The sequence below is a fragment of the Mus caroli genome, chromosome 5, assembly GCF_900094665.2.
Source record: "Mus caroli chromosome 5, CAROLI_EIJ_v1.1, whole genome shotgun sequence".
In the NCBI taxonomy this organism is placed as follows: Eukaryota; Metazoa; Chordata; class Mammalia; order Rodentia; family Muridae; genus Mus; species Mus caroli.
The window spans coordinates 108,921,314-108,946,241 of record NC_034574.1 but is presented as its reverse complement, the minus strand read 5'-3'; the positions used below and the strand labels follow the sequence as shown (position 1 = coordinate 108,946,241).

The 24,928-nt window shown below is 50.0% G+C and overlaps 1 protein-coding gene across 2 annotated transcripts in view; it reads right to left on the bottom strand.

The window, feature by feature from the left end:
* The window catches only part of Cit (citron rho-interacting serine/threonine kinase), a 162,268-nt gene that overhangs the window by 14,119 nt on the left and 123,221 nt on the right, over nucleotides 1–24,928 (bottom strand). The window contains exons 25-40 of one of the 2 annotated variants that reach the window (XM_021161971.2): nucleotides 22,438–22,635; nucleotides 21,353–21,546; nucleotides 19,145–19,280; nucleotides 16,701–16,805; nucleotides 11,064–11,204; nucleotides 10,668–10,775; nucleotides 8,723–8,885; nucleotides 8,288–8,452; nucleotides 5,677–5,814; nucleotides 5,019–5,199; nucleotides 4,794–4,885; nucleotides 3,925–4,029; nucleotides 3,524–3,693; nucleotides 2,375–2,455; nucleotides 2,098–2,233; nucleotides 191–330 (exon numbers count right to left, since the gene is read on the bottom strand). In XM_021161971.2, the coding sequence (XP_021017630.1) occupies nucleotides 191–330; nucleotides 2,098–2,233; nucleotides 2,375–2,455; nucleotides 3,524–3,693; nucleotides 3,925–4,029; nucleotides 4,794–4,885; nucleotides 5,019–5,199; nucleotides 5,677–5,814; nucleotides 8,288–8,452; nucleotides 8,723–8,885; nucleotides 10,668–10,775; nucleotides 11,064–11,204; nucleotides 16,701–16,805; nucleotides 19,145–19,280; nucleotides 21,353–21,546; nucleotides 22,438–22,635 (2,253 nt within the window). The remainder of the gene's footprint in view (nucleotides 1–190; nucleotides 331–2,097; nucleotides 2,234–2,374; nucleotides 2,456–3,523; nucleotides 3,694–3,924; nucleotides 4,030–4,793; nucleotides 4,886–5,018; nucleotides 5,200–5,676; nucleotides 5,815–8,287; nucleotides 8,453–8,722; nucleotides 8,886–10,667; nucleotides 10,776–11,063; nucleotides 11,205–16,700; nucleotides 16,806–19,144; nucleotides 19,281–21,352; nucleotides 21,547–22,437; nucleotides 22,636–24,928) is intronic. The other variant, XM_029477721.1, reaches the window with a different exon arrangement.

Sequence of the window (24,928 nt, the reverse complement as noted above, 5' to 3'; positions counted from 1 at the left end):
ACTTGTTCTCTAACGCTCTGCTACCCCGGGTTTCGCCATTGGCTTCCAGGCTCCTCAGACATTTCCCTCAAAGTGTTCGCAGGCCCAATTTTTAAGATCGACTTAGTAAGTTAGTTTGGTGAGAAGGGAAGGCCTGGTTTCCAGATCATTCCATCAGTAAAAGCCTGGAGCGGGGAGAAGGGGGAGTTACCTTGCCAGCAGCGAACAAGTGGCAGCCTTTGACGGCTTCGAATATGTTGGGGGAGACGTCGGGCTGGGCGGGCAGGTGTGACTGCGCCAGGGACTGCTTCACCTTCTTCACATCCACCAGGCACAGAGCCCGCTCTTCCCCTGAGAGGAAAGGAGCAGCTGTGGTCAGGGGCCCCATCAATGAAGACACGGGGGACAACCAGTTTACCCGTGACTAAAAAACCACAGGAGCCTCTGTGGACAAACATGGGGTTGCTCCTCATCCAAGATGAGGTGGCAGAAGGGCTTCCGAGTTTGGAATATCTGTGTACAAAATGAAATACCTAAAGAAAGGACCCAAGTCTACATGTAGAATTCCTGTGTGTCTCGTAAAGCTCTGTGGCTTATAGTTAACTCTATCCAGTAGTCTGGGGGTGGGGGAGTCCTTCATTTTGAGTGAGACCCATCAACTGAGATCAAGGAAGGAACTGTCCCACTGGGTAATGCCATGGTGACACCCAGTTTGAGACTGGGTGGAAGGTTTTGGGACTTTCTGAGAAGGGACACACTTGACCAGCACGCACGGTTGTTGTCTCCACCCATGCTTTAGATCTGAAATGAAAGCTGCTGACTTCTCAGTTTTAAGGTTCTTAGGGAATGGGGATAATTTTGCAGGAAAAAAAAAAAACCCTAAAGAATTTCACACATGTTCCTGGAATGTGGAAGAATGTGTTGGGGAACAATGAAGGGGTTCAGCTACTCAGATGTGTCCAAAGTGTGAGAGACAGAGGGATGAGAACCAATCCAGATGTGGTGGCAGGAGGGTCAGAAGTTCAAGGTCACCCTCAGCTACATTAAAAAGTCTGAGGCTAGCCTGGGGCACCTACTTCAAAAATTTAAGCAAGTAAGCAAATAAAAAAAGTCCTGCCAACAAGTTAAAAAGAAGATGCATGCCACAGACGTGTGACAGAAAGGCCCGCAGGTTCATATGCTGACGGACTTGGTTGGGTTCATACCTACAGTTAATTCAAATGTTAAAAAAAAAGTAAGTAAATGTATATGTTCAGAAAGGAAAGACGTGTGGCTAAAAGTTGGAAAGTATGAATCCAGAGGAGGGGTCTGGGCGCACAGGAACACAGGAAGGATCCTGTAGTAACCACATCACAGGTGCCTCAGGTGCAGGAGGCGAGCTCTCGGGAGGTCCCAGCCCACGCAGGGCCTGATGGGATAGTCCCAGAATTCCTACACATGGGAAAGAGAAGGATCAGTAGTCCAGGGTCAGCCTGGGCAACCTGAAAGCCTATCTCAAACAGAAAAACAAAGTTTGACTTGACTCAAGTCTGTGAGGCCTTGCAGGGAAAACACACACACATAAAATTAAACAAGTAAAGACGTAGGCCCACCCAGGGTCTAACAGGAGGTCTTAGGCCTCAGAGAGCAGCTCCCGTGAGCTCAGGAGAGGCTCTATCAAGGAGCAAGCTTGGCTATCCAGTGTTCCTGTGTGGTTATAATCTACTGGCTCCCAGCTGCATGCTCTCCGGGTGAGGTCATGCAGACAAGAGGAACTTTTCACTAAGCGGGCGGGCATGATGCCCTCTGGGATTTTGAACCTCCAGGGCTGTGGGGTAAATAAACCTCTTTTCTTCATCAGAAGCCTGGTCTCGGGCATTTCGTCATAGTAAATGAGAGCTAATCCAGCATGCTGCATGTGGCCGAATGGTACGGTGTTCTTTCAGAGTGTCAGGCTGGTAAAGTAGACATGGACAGGGAACCGAATGTGGATAAAGGCTTATCAGCTGAGGCTTGGCACCGGCCGAGACACACAGAAAAGGGACAGGGACGCTACTACTCCAGCCTGACGCCAGGAGGCTGCCTCTGTGCATTTCCAGTGGAACAGGGTCTCCCTGTGCTGCGTGCTAGGCCTCCCACCTGCTATCATGAGCAGCTTCTCCAGGTCCTTGATGATGTAAATTTGGAAGACTGCGCCAATCCCTGGGATGTGGGTTAAGGAGTTTTTCAAGACATTCAGCGCGTAGAGGCCTTCCTCTGTGCCCACCAGCACCACCTGCCGGAGCGGAGGTCCAGAGAGGGAGCGTGAGCCAGACACCACAATAATCCCCACACTCAACAGCAGCAAAGCTACCCCACCCCCCCATCACCCCCGCCCCCATCCTGACAGCGTGTGCCCGCTGCCCAGGTGACGTACCTGGTCACTGAAGGGCAGGGTGCAGTTCATGTCAAGCCGGTCATCGCCCTCCAGTTTCAGCAGAGAGTTTCCAAGTAATTTCTTTCCATGTGTGAAAGCAGACAGAAAAGACAGGGCGGAGTAAATTCAAACTCTCTGTGACCAAGCCATCCGACCCTCCGGACGGTAACCTAAAGTCACGCTCAGAGGCACACAGGGGACCACACCCTCACAGACACCAGGCCAAGTGCTCAGCCCTCTCAACTGGGACCCCGGGCTCTGGCCACAACTTCTGACTGAAACCCTAGGTCACTGTTAATGGCTCCTCCAGTGCAGCTCTAAATTAGCTTGGTGCAGACACACACAAGTGGGTGACCTAGGCACAGATGCTATGCCGTGACAGGAAATGGTAAGGTAAAGGTGCAGAGCGTTAACAAGCTGTTAGGAAGGCCCCTTCCCCACCTCCAGCTGCGACAAGAACACACAAGCTCGGGAGTCCTGAGCAAGCCAAGCCTCTAGTTCTCTTTACCTCAACCCACACTGGCTGATGCTCACTGGAAGTACAGTCACGTGCCTATTGTACACACATTAACGCACATTTCAGAAAAAAAGGCTCATGTGTGGAACAGGACACAATTCTTCCTGAGGCTCACAGTCAAGAACCCTCCTATTGCTAAGTGTCTAGAAAGTGCTGCTTCGTCTTCAGCGGAGTCAACGCCAGTGAGTGATGAGCACGGTCTGCACCCGGGGATATTCCCAGGGGGAGCGGTGCCAATGGAGGCACAGCAGCAATGTTTGTCACATCTTAAGGACGCGTGGGATTTCAGACCTGCCTGCGGAGAGCAGACGCTGCAGGGACATCTGGACAGACTGCGTGCAGCTTCCCTGAAGGCAGGTGCTCACAGGCACACTGGCATCTCTTTCAGGGGTTTCCAGTCAAAGTACTAATAACTTGAGGACCCCAGGGGGTAAACAGGAGGAGGGGCTTCCTTATAAAGGCCAAGGCTGCTGTGAGGCTGCCCCTGCCCCTGCTCTGCACCCTTGCCACAGCCGTCAGAGTGGGGGTGGGAAACCCGGTCAGGCGGGGAAACCCCCACAGATAAAGTCAGTGCCCATGGCCGTGCACCCTACAGAGAAGCCCCGAACCCACGTCAACGGTCCCATACTCACAGCATCAGCTTCGGCCTTTTCCCTAGAAACTCTCCCACCTGCGACGACAGATTCTAAGGCGGCGACCCAGCGCTGCTTGTCGGGGAAGCTGGGTGCTAGCAAGTAGAGGGTTCTCCCAGGCCAGCAGGTGGTGTGTGGGTGAGACTCCATCTTCAGGATGTATGGGACATCTACAAGATTTCAGAGAGCACAGGGTTGGCCGTGGAGGCCCCCACCCCACCCCCCAACAGAGCTGGCTGATGATGTCACAGCCTCAGAATCCCACCAGACCCTGCAGCTTGAGTTCCTGCTAAGATGGGGGACTGGGCAGGGGTGGTTCCTCCTTGGCAGAGCATCCTGCTCCTCTCAGTCTGTCAAACCCAGCCCGCCTCCTGGGCGGGGCTCTTCTGGATCCCACTCACCTGCTTTGGCGGTATTTGCAAGTTCTGAAGCACCAACGGCACCGTGAATAGATACATCCCCGTCAGGAAGGCACAGCTCAAATTCTTCCACCGGCCTCTGTCCAGCTTGGTACAAAGAGGAAGGTGGGAAAGAAAAACAAAAGAACAGGACCAAGAACGAGAGAAAAGAGAGAAGAGGGATGAGAAGAGAGGAGGAGAGGGGAAGGAGAGCAGAGGAGAGGAGAGACAGGGAGGGGAGAGGAGAGGAGGGGAAGAGACAGCAGAAGAGAGGAGGGGAGGGGAGAATAGAGCAGAGGAAAACAGGAGAGAGGAGGGGAGGGGAGGGGAGAAGAGGGGAGAGGAGGGGAAAGCAGAGGAGGGTAGGGAAGAGCAGAGAGGAGAGGAGAGCAGAACAGAGCAGAAGAGGAGAGGAGAGGGGAGGAGAGAGGAGGGCAGAGGCACATAAAGAGCCGCAGGAGGACACAGAACAGAAAGAGGTGCAGACAAGGCAGAGGGGGGAAGATAAAAAATAAATAAATAAAGTGTGTCAGATGAGGGCACAGTGAGCTTTCTGATGCCGCTGCGGATTTGTGGCTAGTTCACTGAGGCGGAAGCTCTCTGGTGTGTTAGCAGGTGGGATCTTCAGGGCAGCACCCTGCGGGTCCTTCAAGGGAGAGACCTATAGATCGAGTATCGTACCAATAACCTTTAGAGAAGTCACCTGGCTTCTAACTTTGAAAATTGGGAAAGCAGAGAAGGCTTGCGAGGCAGTCCAAAAATAATTAATTAATTAATTAAACCAAACATTAAACACAAAGCCTTCATTCACTCCAACACTCGGAGGCCTGGGTTAGCCCCGTGCAATGACATTTCCCGAATGACTAATTTACCTTCTCTGGCTTCATTGTCATAGATGAGGACTTTTGACCCCTCCAGGACAATGTACTTCCTGTCCCAGCCTTGCTGTCCCCGTTTGTTATTTCTGGGGGAAGAAAGATGAACGAGAGAAAAATGTCTCAGAATGGAGAAGCAAGCGGGAGGGGCTCCCTCAAAGACACTTCCCTGTTACCCCTCCGGCCAGCGCCCGCCCTGAGAGTGGCCACCCTGCAGAGTACCTGGGCACTTTCATCCACCCTTCCAGGTGCAAGCTGCTGCCAGGCTCCTTGCTCTGGAGCCCTGGGGAGTTCATTTTGTCCCGGCAGAAGGCCTCAGTGAAGTGTGTGGCATATTCAGCTGGCAGGCCACAGGTGGCGGGCAAGCAGGTGGAGCATTTGGGGTGACACATCACTTGACATTCTAGAGGAGAGGAATGGAGAACCTGAAGACACGCAGTGGGCTTCCAGCCAGGCCCCGAGCTTCTCCGCCCCCAGCAGGACTACAAGGGAAGACGGGCACTCAAGCCATCCCGATACTTCCCCAGGTGCCAAGCCTCAACAGGGACACAGAGAGCCACTGCCCTTGGCCCAGGTTTCCTGGCTTCAGGCTACGCTGCCCACAGAGCCGTGTGCAGGAACATGCTTGCATGTTCATGGCATTCAAGCCAGCAGGGGAGAGACTGGCCTGATACGAAGCTGCCTAAAAATTAACCGAGGTGGAGGCACTTTGCACACTGATGTGGAGGTCATGAGGAAAAGCAGGCTCCTCCCTCCCACTGAAGGGAAAAGCGTTGGCGGTGAATGTATCATGCGACAGTTTAGAACATCGCCTCCACCTGACCAATCTTCCCGACGAAGACATGGAGGAGTCCAGCGGACACACAGCTGCAGCTCTTACCGAGGCATTTGGATGCCTGGCGTCCAAAGTGCACAGTATCCAGACACACGGCGCACTTGGTGGCTCTCATGTTCAGGCCCACATTAAACCGGTGAGGGATGTTGTGGTGCATACGCTCTTTCAGACGCCGGCTGAATTCTAAGGGGGGAAAAATGGTTAGCCGGAAGTGAAGAGAGACGCCAAGGGACAGGAGAGACGGTCTCTGCTAAGATCGGCTCCAAGAAGCTATTAGGAGTTCTGACGACCCAGTACTTTGACTAGCTATTCCCCCAAAGAGGGAAAACAGGCCCAAAGCACCTGAAAAGTTGCTAGCTGTCATTAGGCTTTAGAAAAAATGCAAATTAAAACCACAGCAAGGTGCCATGTGGCTAAAATGTCTAGAGTCTGAGAAATGGAAAACCAGAGTCGAAGCAGAAGCAGAGAAATGGCATTGTTCACACATCCCTGGGGGGGGGGGCATGGAAAGTGGTATCTTAGGGCCCAGGAGGACAGTTCCTCCAAAAGCTATAGATAGACTATGAGGTATACATTATTCCAGCAATTTCCACTCCTAGCTTCATGCCCAAGAGGTCAGAAGCTATACACCCACCCACATGAAAACTGCGCATCACTCACAGTGGCTCAGCTCACAGCAGCCAACAAGCAGAGACAGCTCAAGTGCCCCTCTGCAGTGTAATGGGTAACACGCACTGCCCAGGCAATGAAATATTATTTAGCCATGTAAAGAAAAGAAACTGGCAGGGCAGTGACATGCTACAGTGTGGGTGGATCCCACAGAACGCTGTGTTCTGGAAAATAAGCCAGTCACAGACGGCTACGTGGAGTACGAGTCCATGCGTTTGAGAGACCAAGGATGGGAGATCCACAGAGAGGGAAAGTAGATTAGTGGTCCCCAGAGGTGGGGAGAGGGAGAGATGTTGTCTATAGAGTCCTGGCTGGTGTGGAACTCATTCATTACATAGACCATGCTGGCTTGAACTCACTGCAATTTGCCTGTCCCCACCTCTGCCTCCAAAATTCTGAGACTGAAGGTGTGTCCCACCAGCCTTATTTGTAAACATTTAGTCATGAAAGATAGATCTAGTGCTTTTTAAAGAATTCAGTTTAAAAGTAGTAATTATGAACTGCAGAATTTGTTATTAAATTAAGAGCTGACTAAAGAATTATTTTAATGTGCAGGGTTTTTTTTCACAAATTACCTTTTTTCAAAACTTTTTACGTCTGGAGAACTGAGTCTTACATTTCTATTCCCCATCTCATGCCCCATTATCTGGCTCTCCATCAACAGTGACCCAGAGGCAACTTTACAGGGAGAAGCTCAGAACGTATGCCAAACCTAGCTCTACTGGGGTCTTCTCACCGAGCCCGCCCCCTCTTCTTTTCTCAGAAAGTTGTGAGGAGCCAGTGATGTGATGTGACACAAATGCACACAGCAATACCCAGAGGGTATGATACACACCAGCAGGGGCATGGGAAGCCATGGTGAGCAGAGACCTGCTCCAGGACACCTGTCAGTGGACACCTGTCGGTGGACACCTGACAATGAACACCTGGCAGTGGACACCTGGCAGACAATGAACACCTGGCAGACAATGATGGTTCTCTCCCATCTGGAAGACTTTTAGAGTTAAGCATTCTGACCAAAGTGTCCCATAAACACAGCAACAAGGCAGTGTCATCAAAATTTACAACCTAAGAAGGCTGGCAGGGAGTCAGGGGCTGACTGGCAGCTCGCCACTGCTTCCCCAAGGCTCCTCAAACCACCTTCCTCACCTTTTTCAAAAGTCCTTTTTGTCTCTGTGTGACCAAAAGTACTTTTGAGATCACAAAGAAAACCCTTTACACGGTCAGTGGTCCTAGCAACTGGCCGCCAGTTGGTCACATTTGAAGTGGCCTTTCACCCACTCATTTATTTCCTAAGAATTCACTCCCCAGCTATGCAGCACGGGCAGGTCTGGTTTGGTAGGGGACTCTTATACCCACCCATACATGGAATACTGCTAAGTTCTTTGCCAGAGGGTAGCACATCTAATACACTCTTCAGAGTACTTTAAACAACACCGAGGTAGCTTGCAGGTTGCATGTAGGACCACATTGGTGAGATTTCTAAAAGTGGACCTAAGGAACATAGGTTAGTTTTCTCAGGTTCACAGTGGTTGCTTTTAGACAGGGTTTCACTGTGTAGTCCTGGCAGGCCTGAAACTCACAGCCATCTACCAGCCATTGCCTCCTGAGGGCTGGGATTAGAGGTGTGCACCACCAGACTGTCTCGTGTTCTTGAAACATAATCTTAGCAGGTTTGGGACTGAATACTAACATGAGCTGCTGTGGTAACGGCAGACTCAGGGTAACAGACAGGGAAGGAGACTTCTAGTAACCTTAGACTGGTGCCATGAGGACAGGCTTCCCGTGACTGCACTGGGATTTTACAAGAACAGGGATGACCTGGGCTGCCATGCCCTGTCTAGCTACACGGTTCCCTCTGCCCTTGGGAGATGCTGGCTGGCACCACACTCTTGACTTTCTCAGCCGAACAAACTTCTTTTTTTTTTTTTTATAAACGACCCGATTTCAGATGTTTTAACAGTAGAAAACAGCGACAAGAGCATACCCTCTGGAGTTGACGACTCCTTTCTGCGGCTGGATGGTGGGGCAAGCAGGCTCATGGCACTGGGCTGGTGCTCGGGCGACCGCACAATGGCAGACATGGCGATCTGCTGCCTCGCAGTGGCTGGCGTAGACGGGTGCGGGTGGTCCGTGGCTTTGCGGTGGGCAGCTGTGGAGACACCAAGTACAAGGTCTTTCAGTGGGGGCTCAGCCACCTAGGGCACCAGACTAAGAAGGTTGCCCGCAGCAGTCTTTCAAAGACCCGAAACCAAAAGGGCAGATGTTGTGCTAACTCTGCAACTGCAAAACTTTTAGACTAGGGGCACGCCTGGAATGAAAACCCGTGGCCCGCAGAGATGCTCAACTAGTCCTGGTCAGTCTCGTGGGGAACGGTCTTCGGCCTGCTCCGTAGTTTTGAAGGTTTTCTGAGAGCTCCTACCTTCCTCCCGCGCAGAGCGGAGTTCGATGCGGGTCTTCTGAAGGGCCTCCTCCAGCTCCGCGCATCGGGCTTTCTCCTTTTCCAGGGCTAGCTTCAGCTCATTGTACTGCAGAGGAACCTGTGTGGGCAAAGCAGGGTCCTCTTTCCGTCGACTAAATAAACCCTAGCAATGGAAACAGAGATATCTCCTAACTCCTAGAAACTGGTACTGGAGGAGACCCAGGCTAAAGGAGAGCTGACTTGGGAGGAGCAAGCCACCAAGGCCAGGCATATACTCACTGTAAGTGTGTTTGGGAAAAAAATGGCATATGAAGGGGAGAGGGGAGGGGAGGCTGAGCCTCAGCCCATTCCAGTCAGCTGAAAAAAACAAAAGGAGCGGTGCGGAGGTTTTCACCGAGAGGGTTAAAGATGCTTCAACTGCCACCACCTCGTCCTTTAGCATTCCCAAGACTGGAGAGCCATTTCCCGAGAGTCTTTGCCCCTCAAAAAAAGGAATGAGGGTGGATGGACTATGGAGCTGGGAGAGGTGGTGATGGGTCAGAGGTCCGTCTTGCCCTTGAACTTGTCTCATGGTGCTTAGTGACAAGACACGGGGAGGGGGGTAGGGAGAGGGTTATGGGTTTTTTGTTTTTTGTTTTTAAAGAAAGCAAAAATCGAAAAACAAATGCTAAGATGATATCAAAACAAAGGGCTCACTAAAAAAAAAAAATACCAACAGAAAGTTACTGTACACAGAAGAGAAAAAAAATGGAATCACGTGTCTGACAAAAAAAAAAAAAAGAATCAATTAACAGGAAAATGAACACAAAACATCCTAACGTTAACACAACCAGACAATAGTCCGCTGCCAGAATAAAAAAAAAAAAGATTAAATATCGTGAGCTTTAGCAAGAATATATGATAACATGGTATATGAAAAAACCCTCCCGTGGCCAGCACAGCGAGACACAGCCTTGGAGGACTGCGTGCAGCAGACGGGAACCGGGTAACGAAGAGGCCAACCGAGGGTGTTGGTCCATTGGTCCCTTCCTCTGACTTCCCTTAACACTGCTGCCATGATTGTTACAGTGTGCTAAGACCCTTGAGAGGAAATGCCAAGCCCTTAGAAACCTTCCTGGCGCTCAGTTGGAGCTGGCCAACAACCTAGGACGAGAGCTGCAGCCGGTAGGGAGCCTGTGGACTGGGCAGTCTCCTCACAGGAACCCTCATATGACCTGGGCCACAGCTAATCTCTCCCCACCACCCCTCATATGACTGAGCCTAGGGCCTCATATGTCACAGCTGGCTTTTCATCCTGGTTTTCACCCGTTGTTATGGTTTAAAGCAGAATATGGCGCTGGGAAAGAGAGCTGTCTAGTCAAGTTTTAAAGCAGGCCACCTCAACTTCCTGTGTCCATGAGCCATTTAACTGCACAGGACGATGGGAGGGCGCGCCTGCAATCCCAGCGCTCCAAAGGCAAAACCATCATGAGTTTTAAGTCCAGCGTGAGCTACGTTGCAAAATTGTGTCTTGAAAGGGACCCAAGAAGGAAGCTAAATAAAAAGCAATGGACTAAATCAATCCCGAGTGCTTCCTGGAGACCCACGTAGATGACACATGCCCTAGAGTCCCAGGAAGCGGGATCTGCTAAACTCTCAGACACATGTAACCTTCAGACCTAATATTCAACCTGTGCATAAGCAGATGACCCCCTGCTCCAGCCCAGCTTTCTCTGCAGGAGCAGAGCACAAGACTCCCTGACAGAGCGGTTATCTGCTGGTCTTGATCAATGGTCGCCCGTGATAAAGGCCACTCTGGTTAGACTTAGATGGGGTTCTCAACCCAGAACAAACAAAAATGTACATTTTTTTTTCATTCGTGAGGTTACTAGTCACAGTGGTAGCTACTGAGTCACAGGAGGCAGAGCGAGATCGCCTGCCCTAGCTGTTGGGCATCACAACTCACCTTTTTCTTTTTAGCGGGCTGGTCCATTTTGGCTTGCAGGAAATCAATGAGTTTGGTTTGCTGAGAGATTGTGCCTTCCATTTTCACTTTCTCGTGAGAGTAGAGAACCTAAAATCCATGGGAACAAGTACGGCCTCAGAGGCGGGCAGAAGCGTTATGTTTGGATTTGGTGCTTTAAGAACATGAACGGTCAAGTAGGGAAAGCAAGGTGGCTCCGTGGGTCATGGTTCCTGCCCTGACTGAATGTCGGAGCACCAAACAACCAAAGGACAGTAACAACCGAAAAGAAGTACTGGGGGCGGCCGAGGAGGAGGGAAGAGGCAGGGAGGGAGGAGGGTGAGTGGGAGGGGCAGGAACAGGCAGCAGGTGTCCGCAGCGCCTCCTGCTGGCCCTCACCTGAATGTTTTCCAGCTGGTACTCCAGGTCGCTCCTTTCTGTCTTCAGCAGATCGGCCCGGTCCAGCGCCTCCTGCAGCCCTTGTGTCAGTCTGAAGATGTGGTTCTTCTGCAGGTCCATCTGCTGCTGCAACTTGGCTTGCTGGCGAGACGGAGGGGATGGCAAGAGGCTTGACATCGCACGTGGTGCTGCTCCGCTCCCACCCCGATCCCGTTCCCCAACTGACTTCCTGAGTGACGCAGGAAGTTCCCTTGTGAGAGCAACTCCTCCCAGAATTGCTGGTTGGTCTCTATTTCAAGACAAGAGGACATGGCTGAAAAAGAGGGTTCTAGGACTCCCCTGAAGGCCACATGCCTGTAATTTCATACTGCAAGGCAGCTGATGTCCTGGCCTGCGCTCATTCTGTGTTACAAAGGCAGCCATTTTGGCACCTCAGAGCACAGCCCAGAGCTGGTAGCGAAACAGTGAGAATCAGCTCCATTTGTCCCACTTGGGAGTGTCCTAGACCTCAGTGGCTGATCAGAAAAGCCACTGTACAGGCTGTGTGGTGTGCACAACAAGTCACAACAGCCCTAACTTGAAGGTTGGCCCTGTGTATATAAATAGCCACAATTAGAGGATGTATTTCTACAGTGTGGGGACAAAGGAAGAAGAACCTAGCTATGCAACAGGAGCTGGTCAAACCCAAGGAAAAAAATTCGGTTTCATTGGAGAGAGTTTGAGTTGAAAAAAAAGAAAATCTAATTAAAACGTAAGTCAAGCAGCTCCTGTCTAAATGTGTGCCGTCCGGGGAGACCCTGTTTGATTCATGTACCCCCAGGTGATCGTGTAACCACAGCTACTGCAGTCTTTCGTGGGCTAGACTCTGCAGACTAAGGGAAAGCAAGTTAAGAAAGCAAAATACACATCATCGTGGGTGCTTTCAAACAGTCCAAGGCTGACACCCCAAGTCCCCAACCCCCACAGAGCAAGAGGCACAGTGGCCTCAGAGCTGGCTGGCCCTGGCCTTCTTCCTTCCCTGCTTCCTGCCTGTGTTTTGCTCCCCATTTCTATGGTAACAACTGCCAGAGGCACGGAGCTGTGTTAAGTAGAATCTGGACCCTGCTTAGATCCTGGCTTAGATCCTGACTCTGTCGCACGCATGTTGCCATGCCCAGGCTTCCTTCTTCCCAAGTGGGTGGTGTACCCCGCCTCCCCAGGTGACAGTGTCTGTCACGCACAGTAGGTGCTCCTGTAGATGTTGGCAGTCTGTGTCTGTCCTTATGTCTGTCCTTCTTCCTTCTCTTCTTCCCCATCTGCCTTTCTTGCCAGCCCAGCCCAGCTGCACTTAGCACCCGAGATGGCTCAACTTAATTAATGCTCGGCTTTGTGGGAAGGGGGTTAGTGGTGCGTGTCTGGGTGTCTTGGAGGTGAGTTCCCAGGAAGTTAGATCTTAGGTGCTCTGGCCTGGTGGGCCTTTGATGGAGTCCCAGTATGACACTGGTAGCCTGAGGAGGAGCTAAGTGACAGGAGGCATGGCCTGTGTGGAAGCCAGACATCCTTGGGGACTGTGTCTTGCCCTGAACCCTCCATCTCCTGCTCCCGCTTCCTGGCTGCCATGGTGTCCACCCCTCTAAGCCCTCCCCGCAAAGATGGACGGTTCCTTTGAAGCTCTGAGCGGAAATAAACACTTCCTCCTGCAGGCTGGCTCAATCATGCATCTGACCCAACACGGAGCGAAGTCACTCCTGAGGCGCATAGCTTAGCATTCTAAAATAAACCAAAGTCCTATTAAAAAAAAAAAAAGAAACCAGTTAAGAAGGATGCTGCCTTGAAGGGAAGTTTTGGTCCCGTGAAGTTCAAGTGATTTCCTTCCTTCCTTCCTTTCCTCCACTGTTTTAGAAGGACATTAATTAGCAAGCAGGAACCAAGAGAAACATGTCACGGGCACAAATGATCCACCTGGTGACAGCTGGGCCAAAAATATTTCTTTACACTAAACACATCCATGCTCCACTGGCTATTTATTTACTATAATCAAAGCCAGAGGAAAGAGATCTTTGTTCTCTGTGGAATATTGCGCAAAGCCATCTATCTATCTATCCGCTGCCCGGAGAGAGACTAAGTGGGGTGTGCTTGTGGGCCAGGGCTCCTTGGGGACGTGGACCTTGGTGATGTGCTTAGACCTGTCCCGAGCACTTTATGAGAGTGACAGGAAACTGAGAGGTGGCTGGTGACAGAACTGGAGCATGAACAACTGTAGGGAGCAGGAAGGATGGGTTGGAGCGAAGGAGAAACGGTTTGGTAGGACGGCATTTTCACAACATCAGCTAAGTAAGTATGGTGTGGGAAGACGCTCAAGAACAAACTTTGTGGACCAACAGGCATGATTTCGTAGGTTAAGGGGCCTCAATGGCACAGTAACTCAAAGAGCCAAGTGACTCTCAGGATTTGCTGAGCTGGAGCGAGAGATGGAAATCCTTCACTACATAAGGAGCACACACAGACCATGCTAGTGTCGCGCCACGCAGGGGACAAGAAAGAACACAGGTCTCCCATGGGGTTCCTGCAAGAACAATACAAACAAATTCATGCATGGGACTAAGACATGTGGTAACTGTGTTAGTGACAGACATTTGTTGTTCGTGAGTATTGTGTGTGTGTGTTGGTTTTTGACTTCTTTGTTTTTGTTTTGTGTGTGTTGGACTTTTATCTTTTGTTCTGTTGGGAGTTGAACCCTGGCCCTTTAGACACTGGGCAATTAACAACTCAGCCAGTAAAGCCACATTCCCATGCATAGTGTGGGGCTGGAAAGACGGCTCAGTGATAAGAGCTCTTGATGCTCTTCTACAGGACTCGAGCTCTGTTCCCAGCGTCCACGTCAGGCAGCTCACCACTGCTTATCACTCCAGGCCCAGGGGACTTCAATGTCCTCTCTGGCTCCCATAGGCACCCACACACATATGGACAGGCACATACGCGTCAATAAGAATAAAAGCAAATTTGACTATTAATATTGATTCCTGATACTATACTAGCTTCAAAGTACTTGGCAGCAGCCGTATGCTTTTCAAAATAAGAAAAGGATTTTCTAGGAATTAAGGGTTGCTGGAAACTAGGAAGTGATGTCCATGTTCTCTGCAGCTATCCTGGTTGAGTACCACAGAGCCTGCCTGTGTGACGAGCTGGGGAGGGGACCTTCCTCCCTGTGTTGGACACAAACCAATGGGTGAATGAACCCTCATTTCCAGCAGGACTTCCAAAGGGCTGATCTGCCAGGGGAAGTCAGTCATGAGAGGGATTTGGGCTGGGCAACATTAAAAGTTCCAAAGTCTGTCTCTTCTCAAAGTCTCTGTCCCTTGAGGATAGCCCTTTGGGTGTGGCCAAACTTATGAAGCACACACCATAACCCAGGATCCCAACATGTTCTGACTGGTAAGGGTTNNTTTTTTTTTTTTTTTTTTTTTTGCCTTGTAATGGTTTTTGATGATGTGTGAGAGTTCCAGTTCAGATCGATATTGGCCAGATGTCTATTCAAATATCTATCCGGAGTGTTCTCAGCCTGAGTGAGAAGGTGGGGCTGAGTCAGGCTTCAGCATGCTATTCCTGGCTTTGCTACTGAGTCACCGTGTAACCTTGGACTAAGCACGGAGCTGTCCGGGCCAGCCTGCCCTCTGCAGATGGGAAATGGGGCACTCAGGAGCCTCAATTATGTCTGTCCTGCTTCTGTTTCCCCGCATGCGGGAACAGAATGGGGGAACATTGCCTATTCATCCCAGAGAAAGGAGCACCTGGCAGATTGACAGGTCCTATTGCAGGTCAAGCACTCGCAATAGCAAACCCCCAAATTTAGAAATGCTCCCAATCCCAAAATTTCTTGAGTAGAAAAATGCCACAACTGATCTCATGTGATAGGCACAGTCAAAACATGGGCCGTTAAAACCACCAGGCAAAGATTTGGGGTACAGCCTGGGATAGAGTGCTTGCCCAGTCCCGGGTTCAAGCCCCAGAACCGCATGTAGTAGTGGTCTAACATCACTTCTGCTCTATGTGCGTGTGGCGCATATGATGTAAGGAGGAATTTCATGTTTATACTTGGGCCCCATCTCCAAGAGATCTTTGAAATGCCTCCACTATGCCTCCGCAGCACTGGAGTCAGAGACAAGCCACTGCACTGCAATGGATCCCAACCCAGGTAGACCCCATGCTTGTATTGGCATGCAGGTCACCAGCTGTGCTGTCACCCCACTCCCCATTTTAGTGTGCTTGGTGGCATTAAGGACGGTCACACGAACACATTGCTGCACACCTGACACCACCACCTGCCTCCAGAACTTTCCCAAGTGCCCAGCTGTGGCTATTAAGGTGTGATTTTATAAGACACCGTGTGTAAGCAGACTGTGAGATCCGCAATCTTTTCCCTACTTCCCTCAGACAGAACAGTACGGTCCAGTTACAGCCACCAGCAGGGCACCCAGGGAGCTCTGTCCACGTGATTATCCTGGGATTCTGGCTAAGTGAACTGTGAGGCTCACTGGGGTCTGGACAGAGCCTTCTCAAGCCCATCTTTTCACTGGGTATCAACAGGAAGTACATTTGCCCTTGGAGGTCAAGCTAAGTGAGAAGGCAGAATCTGCGACTCTGGGCGGGAGACTCTGGATGGGGAAGGAAGGTCCTCACCAATGGACACAGCAATGCTCAGTTCTGAGGAGAAAAGCCAGGGAACGGAAGGAGGGGTGTGCTGGGAGATCAGCTTCAGTTTGGCACCCTGAGTCTCAAGATCCAGAGAACTCTTTTTCAACTGAATTAAGTCCAGGTTCAAAAGCCATTCGTGACATTCTTACACATTTGCCCTGTGTAGGAAGCTCATCGGCATGGACCTTCCACCAACTCGGAGCTTAACTGTCGACTCTACAGACAATGCGACTCAATACTCACTCAGCCATTGCTCAGTGAACCTCTCTGGTGGGCGCACACTTACCGCCATGAACGGCAGAAGTGTCACATCAGAGGACACAAGCACCAGAGATGCTCTGGCCTCCGAGAGACACTCTTACTGTGTCAAGCTTTAGAAAGTGTTCTACACTCCCCTTACTCTACCTTGAAAATTGTAGTTCTAAAATGTCTAACTTAGCTCCAATCACCTGAATATAACATAACAGATTTCCTCTTTCAAAACCTTATGAGGATCAGGAGGTGGGGGGTCGGGGGGGGGGAACACTCAGTGGGTAAAAAATTCTTCCTATGCAAGAAGGAGCACCTGAGCTGGAACTTCTGCCATTCGCCCAAAACGTTGGGTGTAGGTGTGGATGTCTGGAACCCCAGGGTGGGGACCTAGAACCTCAGGGTGGGGGGGAAAAGGCACCCAGATTTCTTGAGCTCGCTAGTCTAGCCAAAATGCTGAGCTTCCATTTCAATGAGAGGCTGCATCTCATGGCAATGAAGAGGACAGCAACAGACAAGTCACCAACATGCTTCCTCTGTCCTCTGCATGTGTAAGCACGTGGGCACGTAACACCCCCACACGTATGTAAGACACACACATGTCACACATATGTATGTGACACGTGCACACATACACATGTATGTCACACACATGTATGTAACACAGGCATGCACACACGCACAGGTGTCACCGCCTCGGTGGCTCACACTCACCTCCTCCAGAAGCCTCTGCTTGAGCTCCCGCTCTGTCTCCAGTTTCTGCTGTAAGCTCCGGGCGTTCATCTCCAGCATGGCGTGCTTCTTCTCCAGGTCGTTGAGCTGTGTGTTTGGAAAAATTGGCCATGATGGTACATTTGGGTATGTTAAGAGACTGCAGACTTTTTTGAGATGTCCCTAAACCTTCACACATAAAGATATCCAAGGTATAAAAGTCACAAGTTTTCATTTGGGGAGAGAACAAATAGTCCACATGACAGATGTGAAACCCTGTGTCACCAGAACAAGCTTTTTTTTTTTATTTTGGTTTTTCTAGACAGGGTTTCTCTGTATAGCCCTGGCTGCCCTGGAACTCACTCTGTAGACCAGGCTGGCCTCGAACTTAGAAATCTACCTGCCTCTGACTCTCAAGCACGGAGGAATTAAAGGGCGTGCGCCACCACTGCCCGACCAGAACAAGCTTTAAGAATGTGGCTGCTTGGGCTGGAGAGATGGCTCAGCTGTTAAAGGCTAGGCTCACAACCAAAAATATAAGATGTGGCTGCTCAATTTGCCTGCACACTTTGTCTGAATTTAATTAAATAAACATATTCTTGGGGCGTATTACATGTTGATGGGGAGATGGCCAACTCCTCCCAAGGATCTTATATCTGGGCCAGAAAGGCAGAGAGGGCGGCTACCACAATGCATAGCCACGAAGGACGACGGCCTGCCACGTCAGAAGAAAGGTTGACTGATATAAGAGAAAATGGTGTCAGAAACGGGTAAGATAAAACAGAACTGGACTATCTGGACAGACAGGAGTCGGCTAATAAATACTAATATCCAACTAGAAAAGCAGCATTGAACCCAGAAAGGTTCATTTGTCTCCAGACAATAAATGTACTTTCCTCAGGTTATTAAAAAATTATTAAAGTTATTAAAAACCCTAGCCAGCTAGACTCTGAGTCAGAACTATCCTTGAGCAGCAAGCTATAGCCTTGAGTCCAGTGGTTCTGTTTCTGTGAACTTCTGGGAAGAAAATAATCACAGATGTCCATAAAGATTTATGTTCATCAAGCGCTATTCATATGCGAAAAAAGACTGGAGGAAGCCCAAATTTCCTGTACAAAGGCAATGCTTAAATTAGGTGCCTGACTTCGATTTTGTTTTTTTTTCAGAACTATACGTTTAAAAAAATATTTAATAAGTCGGGAAAAGCTTCCAGTTACATGATTTTTTTTTTAAAAAGATGGAACAGCCTATAAATAGTAAAGGCCTAAATTTATTTTGAAAAGTGTGTGCACGTGTGTGTGCACCTGCATGTGTGTGAGCGTGTGCGTGTGTACACCAGAATGAGAAAACAGAGGCTGCAAACAAGTCCACCACCACTCAAGGTCATGGTTACCCGTTGGTTCTTCTTTTGAGTTTCCTGTGCTTTTGTTATTTCCCCGACGGCCCTCGGTAATAAACATAAGCTTTTCGTAAACATGACGTCATTGTTCTTTATAAGTGCAGCCTTCAGATCACCTGTTTCTGTGTACATGTACAAGGAGGGATATGTGCGCGTAACGTGTCTCTGACATCGGTTGCTGTCCGTCACCCTCAAGCACTTGTTCTACATCTTCTTCCCACCAAACCGCCCGACAGTGGTGCATCCGTGCAGATGCATCCCAGGGCACAGAGGCACAGACAGAACACAAGTATTCCTAACGCAAGATGCTGAGGACAGGTGTGCTTAGTCAGACCCCCCCACCCCCACTGTGGTCTGAATGCCGCCCCCATCCCAATTCTTGTATTAGACATTTAATCTAACTCACATGTAAGTGATATTTGAAAGTGGGGCCTCTGGGCGACATTAGCATTCCATGAGGCTGTAAGTAAGGGTGAGGGCCCCCCATACAGGCATTAGTGACTTCTTAAACTCAGTATCAGCCACCGTTGTGACACGTAAGAGGGCTCTCAGCAGATGCTAGTACATCTGGGCCTTTTCCAGCCTCTAGAGCTATTAGCCAAATAATCTCCTTTAGAAATCACCTTGTCCCAAGCACTTGGTTCTAGGGGCAGGAAATGGACCACACAAGACTCACCGTGAACGTGGCTGCCCACGTTCTCCTTGAAAGAGACAGTCACTGTCACCATGTTTTCTGAAAATCTGAGGCTTATAAAGCCTTCTAGGAATAAAACAGTGTTGTGTACCCAGTGTTGGACCTTTGGGGCCCAGGGAGGTAGATGTTAAGAACTCACCATTCAACCAGGAGAACCCCAACACCCAGCTCACCCAGCTATGCCACTGCCAACCAACAATGCCCACGGTGAGTCATATCTGCCGTCTCTAGAGTGAGCAACGGGATGCTTTTGAAATATGTTTTCCGTGGGCTGTGTCTGAATTCGTGTGAACCTTGCCTTTAAAGGAGGAAATGAAGCCGTTTCCCTACAGAGCCGAAGGGGCGTGTGCTGACCTTGTCCGACAGGCTCTCGGCTTTGAGCTTCTGCTCCTTGAGAGCCTGCTGCAGAGCAAGAATCTCGGCCTTGTGTTCCTTCACCGCCAACTCCACCACCTGGCGAGACTCAGTGATCCGCTGATCGGCCCTAGCCCTGCCAGAGAAGCACAGGCCTGCTGTCAGAAGCCCCAGGCCCCAGACCCGAAGGGAGAAGGCTGGCCCGTTTCTAAACAGGCTGCAGGTTGTTGGATGGAATCCCAACCGTGGATTCTACCTTTAAATGCTGTCTTCCTTCCTGACAGCTTACAGAGCAAAAATCTGACCCACTTCAGACTTGGGTTAAAATTGCCCTGCGGCAGTAAAGTTCCTGTGGGGACCGACTGGAAAGGCTGAAGAGGAAAAAGCCATTCTCAAATGCAACCGGACTGAATGGGGATGGGTCTAGAGCGGCCCAGATTCCCTGTGGGGCAGAGATCAGGGAGTGCCCCCCACCACACCGCCACCAAGGTCCCAGGGTGTGAAGTGGACCATGGGAGACCAATTGAGTTCTAGTGAACGTCTTCTCTCCGGTGAGCACAAGAAAGGCCTAAGGGTTCTGAGTTCTCATAAAAGGTTGAACCTGACAAATGTATCCACTAAAGAACACAGAAATTCAAATGTAAAAGGGGGAGAAATCACTTCTCGTCCCGCATCTGAGTCCTGCGCATTCTTGCCTCTGAGTTCTGGCTCCTGGGTGGTGATGGTCTACTTCACAAACTCTTGGCCTTCCAGGATGTACCCACTGGCTGGCTCCTAAACTTGCCCCAGCTCCGCCTCCCAGAGGCCACATCTCCCTGTTCTCCACCAGAAGCACGAATCTATTTCTCACTAAAGATACGGGAAGACAAGGGAAGGCGGGTGTCGGCTTCTTGAGGGTGAGGACAATGATTTTAAAAGTATATTTTGCCCAGCTACATAATATCAAACAAGAACCGGGAAAGGATGGGGGTGGTGGAAGTGGGTGGGAGGGGTCTGTGGGGGGAGTGGTTAGCACTTCCTGGGAGCCTAGAAAGCCTAGACAGGCTTTTAAAATGGCACCACACACCCTAATACCCCACAAAGCAATTGTTGCTCCTGGTTCTCTTGCAATCTGAGAGTTCACATCGTTCGATTCCTATCTTTTCTCTTTTAACTCCACTAGTAATCAGACTATTCAGACAGCCTATTTTATTGCACATCCTACAGCCACTGAGTGTCATCATGGGGATAAAATGACCCTGACACAGTCTGATGAGGGTACCCAGATGACAGGAGACCCACGGGGCTTGGGGGGAGGGGTCTGGTATCAGCAGAGATGAAGGATAAACAAAACACATGAAGCCACGGGCTAGTGCTCGCCCACGTGAGAAAGTGAGACAGGACCCTCGGGGTTCACGATAAGTTCTTGTCATTTTTACATAACATGGTTAGAATAAAGCTGTGTCCTGTCATGGGCTACAAACAGGGCGTTAAAGCCTCCTCAGTTAGGTGGCATGTTTGACAGGAGCAGAGCTCCCTGAGCTGAGATGGGCCCAGCAGGGAGGAACTGAACACTGGGCAGGAGTATATATAAAACTACTATTTAAAAGAGAAAAGATGGGGATGGGACAGGAGAGAGGAGAGAGGAAGGAGTGAGTGCCAGCCCAGGCTCACCCCAGGGGACGCTGGGTGACTTCTGGGGCTTGTTTTTTTGGATGTTGCAGCTTGAGTAATAAGTTGCTACTGGCATCCAGTGAGAAGAAACCAGGCAAGATATGCCCTCGTGCTACAAAACAGAGCACCCTCCTACGTACAGATCACAAGGGATCCCCAGGTAACTCGAGGCACCAGGCCTCGGGAACAGAAGGAAGAGGAGAGGGTCCTCAGGAGCAAGATTCAAAGCTTGGGGAATGCGTGGTGACATGGCTGGGCTAGGAATCTTGGTAAGGCCATCGCTACTCGAAAGCACTGTGTCTGTATTTGCCTTGACTTCTGGAGACTCTGCATAGAATAAAAGCACGCCAACTGCCACCACAGGACTCAAGTGACACTTGTCAGGTCTACAGCCAGGTTGTCACCCTGAAAGTCCTGCATCCCAGAAGACAGCTAGCTCAGTCTCAGGAAACCAGGACAGATGCCTGCCCCGTTTGAAGCTCTGGGGGGTGGGGGGACGGGGACTCAGGGGTGGTCACCTGGTACTGGGCTTCTACAAAGGGCTGAGGTTCCCACCTGCTCTGCTTCTCGGTGTCCAGCATCCTCTGTAGCTCTCGAACTCGACACTCGAACTGGGACTTCTCATCGCCGAGGACGCTCCGCCAGGCCTCCCACTGGCGCTCCTTCTCCAGCAGCTCGTCATTCAGGGCCTCCAGGTCCATGACTTGCTCCTCCAGCATGGTGCACGTCGTCTTCAGAGCCTCCATCGTCTGCAAATCAGGAGCACTGAGTTGTGCCTTGTAGCAAACGGGGATTCCTAGAGGTTACTTTGGTCAGACAAGCTTCAGAGAAGCCTAAGTTCCTAACCGCAGACTCAGAGACAGTTGGTTTTCCTCTCCCACATCCCAAGGGGACCAGATGGGGACAATGGACCAATGGTCACCTGGTTCTACCATCTATCTGAGGGGTACAACCCAAAGCCAGTCGCCGGGCAGGGAGGTGGGGGACAGATATCCAAAATCCCAGCAACGAGGAGAAGGCCAAGAGCTCATTGGAAGTTCCAGCTAGGTAGGGCCGCACAGTGGGACCCTGTCTTTAAAATCCAATTGTATCTGCTTTAAAGAGTTCTTTTTATTTATGTGTCTGTGGAGGCCAGTAGATACTGTTGAATCCCTTGGAATTGGAGGTCACAGACTGTGGTGAGCTACCCAATGAGGGTGGCCGGGAACTGAACTCACACCCTCTGGAAAAGCAGTAAGGGCTCTTTAACTTCTCAATCACCTCTAGCCCTAGTACCCACTTTTTTTGTTTGTTTGTTTGTTTGTTTGTTTGTTTTTCGAGACAGGGTTTCTCTGTATAGCCCTGGCTGTCCTGGAACTCACTTTGTAGACCAGGCTGTCCTTGAACTCAGGAATCCACCTGCCTCTGCCTCCTGAGTGCTGGGATTAAAGGAGTGCGCCACCACACCCAGCCCCAGTGCCCACTTTTATAAGCCATTTTTAAAAATTGAACCCTTGGCTATGAACTGGAACTGACCAGGAGCCCCTTTGTAGGAGCCAGCCTGGTCCTGGAACTCCCCCCAGACACAACCCCCTCCCTCTGAGACCCTTCTAAATCCTAAGGGTCCTCCAGGAACCCCAGGGCCCAGCCTGCCCTCTTACTTGCTTCTGGCTGGTGAGCTGCATCTCCCGCTCCGTGATCTCACGGCGGAGATGGTCCACCTCGCTCCGCAGCTGCACGATCTCGTCATTGGCCCCGGAAGCCTCGTCGAGTTGTTTGGACAGGTAGAAGTTTTGGTTGTTGAGCTCGGCGTTGTCCTCGGTGAGCTGGTTCAGCTGCTCCTCCAGGTCAGTGATGACCTGTGGGGTGGGGGCGGGGGAAATGCATCAGAAAAGCTCACTGTAGGCAAGGATATGCGGCTTGAACTGGTGGTTTGGAAGGCTGTAGCGTGATGGGTCACATTTCATGATAACGGGAACCAACGTGCAGCTATCTGACCTGATGCCAAACCCAGGCTCCCTTGCCAACTCATTAGTTAAAGCCCACACAGGGGCAGGGAGATGTCTCCTTTCTACCTTGAGGTCTATCTAGAAAATATGGCAAGAGCCAGTCAACCAAGGACTAAATGGATAGGCCAAGCTCAAGTGAGATCCAGTTAATAGCAGGAAGAATTAGGCATGGAGGGGAACGCAGGTCAAGGAGAGGGGACCGACTGGTATCGACATCTAATTAAACTGAGACAGACCTTGACACAGCCCACAGGACACCACCACTGCCACGGCCACAGCCTTGGGAAGCGAAATAAAGTTTTATCGGAGAAGAATCACAATGAAAGATAACTAAGGGCTATTTGAATAAAATCCCAAGCAGTGAATTTAATTCCGTGTAACAAAGAGGGGGAAGAACTCTTAAGGGGAGCCTGGGTAATTCGGAGGATACAATACCACATCGCGATGCGGCTTTAATGGATTCTTCTACGCAGTGAGTTCTCCAAGTATATGAAATTGTCATTTTATTGAGAGAGATTTAATCTGGTTTTACTAAATTATTTCCCTGTTCAATGGCAGAATGACTTCAATTTCAGTGCGTTTGGCTGGTCTATTCTCTTTGCTGAAGCTTAAGGATCAGTGCTCACAGAGAACATTTATATAAAATACTTTAGAAGTTTAAGGGTAATTTTCTCGTAATAGTTAGAATAAGGCACGTGGGCCATAAATTAAATTTTACACGCACACACACAAAAAAGAAGTAAATGAAAAGGAAACATCTTTAAGCCTACAATTATTAACCGTTTCCACACCTACAACGGACACAGCTCATGATCTGTCAGCATTGCTTTTGTGCCTAGTTCTTTATTTCAACCCTACTGATCAATTTAAAACACACACACACACATACACAAGCCTTCCTGGGTGGGTACACAGAATTAAAGAGCATAAATTAAAGACATTCCTTTGACAAACCCCAGAAAGCCCTTTTGCCCCCCGAGCTGCTAGCCTCTCGGGGTGGGAACTGGCCTAATAGCCTGTTTGGAACATGGACACCCATGTTGGGTCCTATGTGCTCGTAGAGAAACATTATGAGCTATGAATGGGCAATGGAGCCTGTCTCTGGTCAGGATCTTGGATGAAAAGCTTCCTCAGAAACCTGGAACAAGAATCATGCGCTGTGCTACACACACACACACACACACACACACACACACACACACACACCCCGATAGTTTGCCTCAAATAGTTCCTGCATCTGTCACCTTCCAGTGCCACAGCTAAGTCAAGATAGACAGTGGCAGGCACCCAGCCCATCTTCACCCTACACACACAACCCTGCCACTCAGTCTGTGGCCCATGCTGTAAAAGTCTCACCTAACGATCTGCGTCTCCCTGCCCTTTCCCTGAGGAGAAAGAGCAGAATGGGGCAAACGGTCAGGCCTGCTGGACTCCAGAACTCCAGGTGAGTTTGAACTCAGGTAGGTTTCTCTGTCTATGACACAGAAATATACTACATCCTTCATCTTTTACTTTTCACTACCTTGTATCTGTTTGAGTCCTGTGGCATGAGAGATACAGGGCTATAAACTAATGACCAAAATGCTGTTTCATTCTGAAAGTCTCTTGAGGAACAGATTAACTGCAGAAACTCTATTCACAGAGAATGTATAATTTCCTTGCCATTCAAGGTTATATTTAAGCTTTTGGGTACCAACTTTCTTTCTTTGATTCACAGGAGAAAAAAAGTTTATTATGAGCCCATTTCTATCATCTCTTCTCTTCTGCCCAAAATAAGATTATAAAGAGCGGAAGAAGAAACCCGAGAAAAACTAATGAGGTGACAAGGTCCGGGTTTTCCATTATCGAGGCAGCTCTGCTGGAGAAGGAAGAGTCCCTCTGTTCCCCGTGTCATAGGGTCTTTGAGGGAACTGTCTCTCGGCGTTATGCCAGCATCTGATCTCTACTTCTGTACTTGTCATTGCCTCATTTTCCTCATTTGACTAGATGAGGGCAAAGTATGTGAGAGCATGTGTGCTGCGTGTGTTTATGTGTGTGAGAGCATGTGTGCTGCATGTGTTCATGTGTGTGAGAGCATGTGTGCTGTGTGTGTTCATGTGTATGAGAGCAAGTGTAGTGTGCATGCATGTGTGTGAGGGCATGT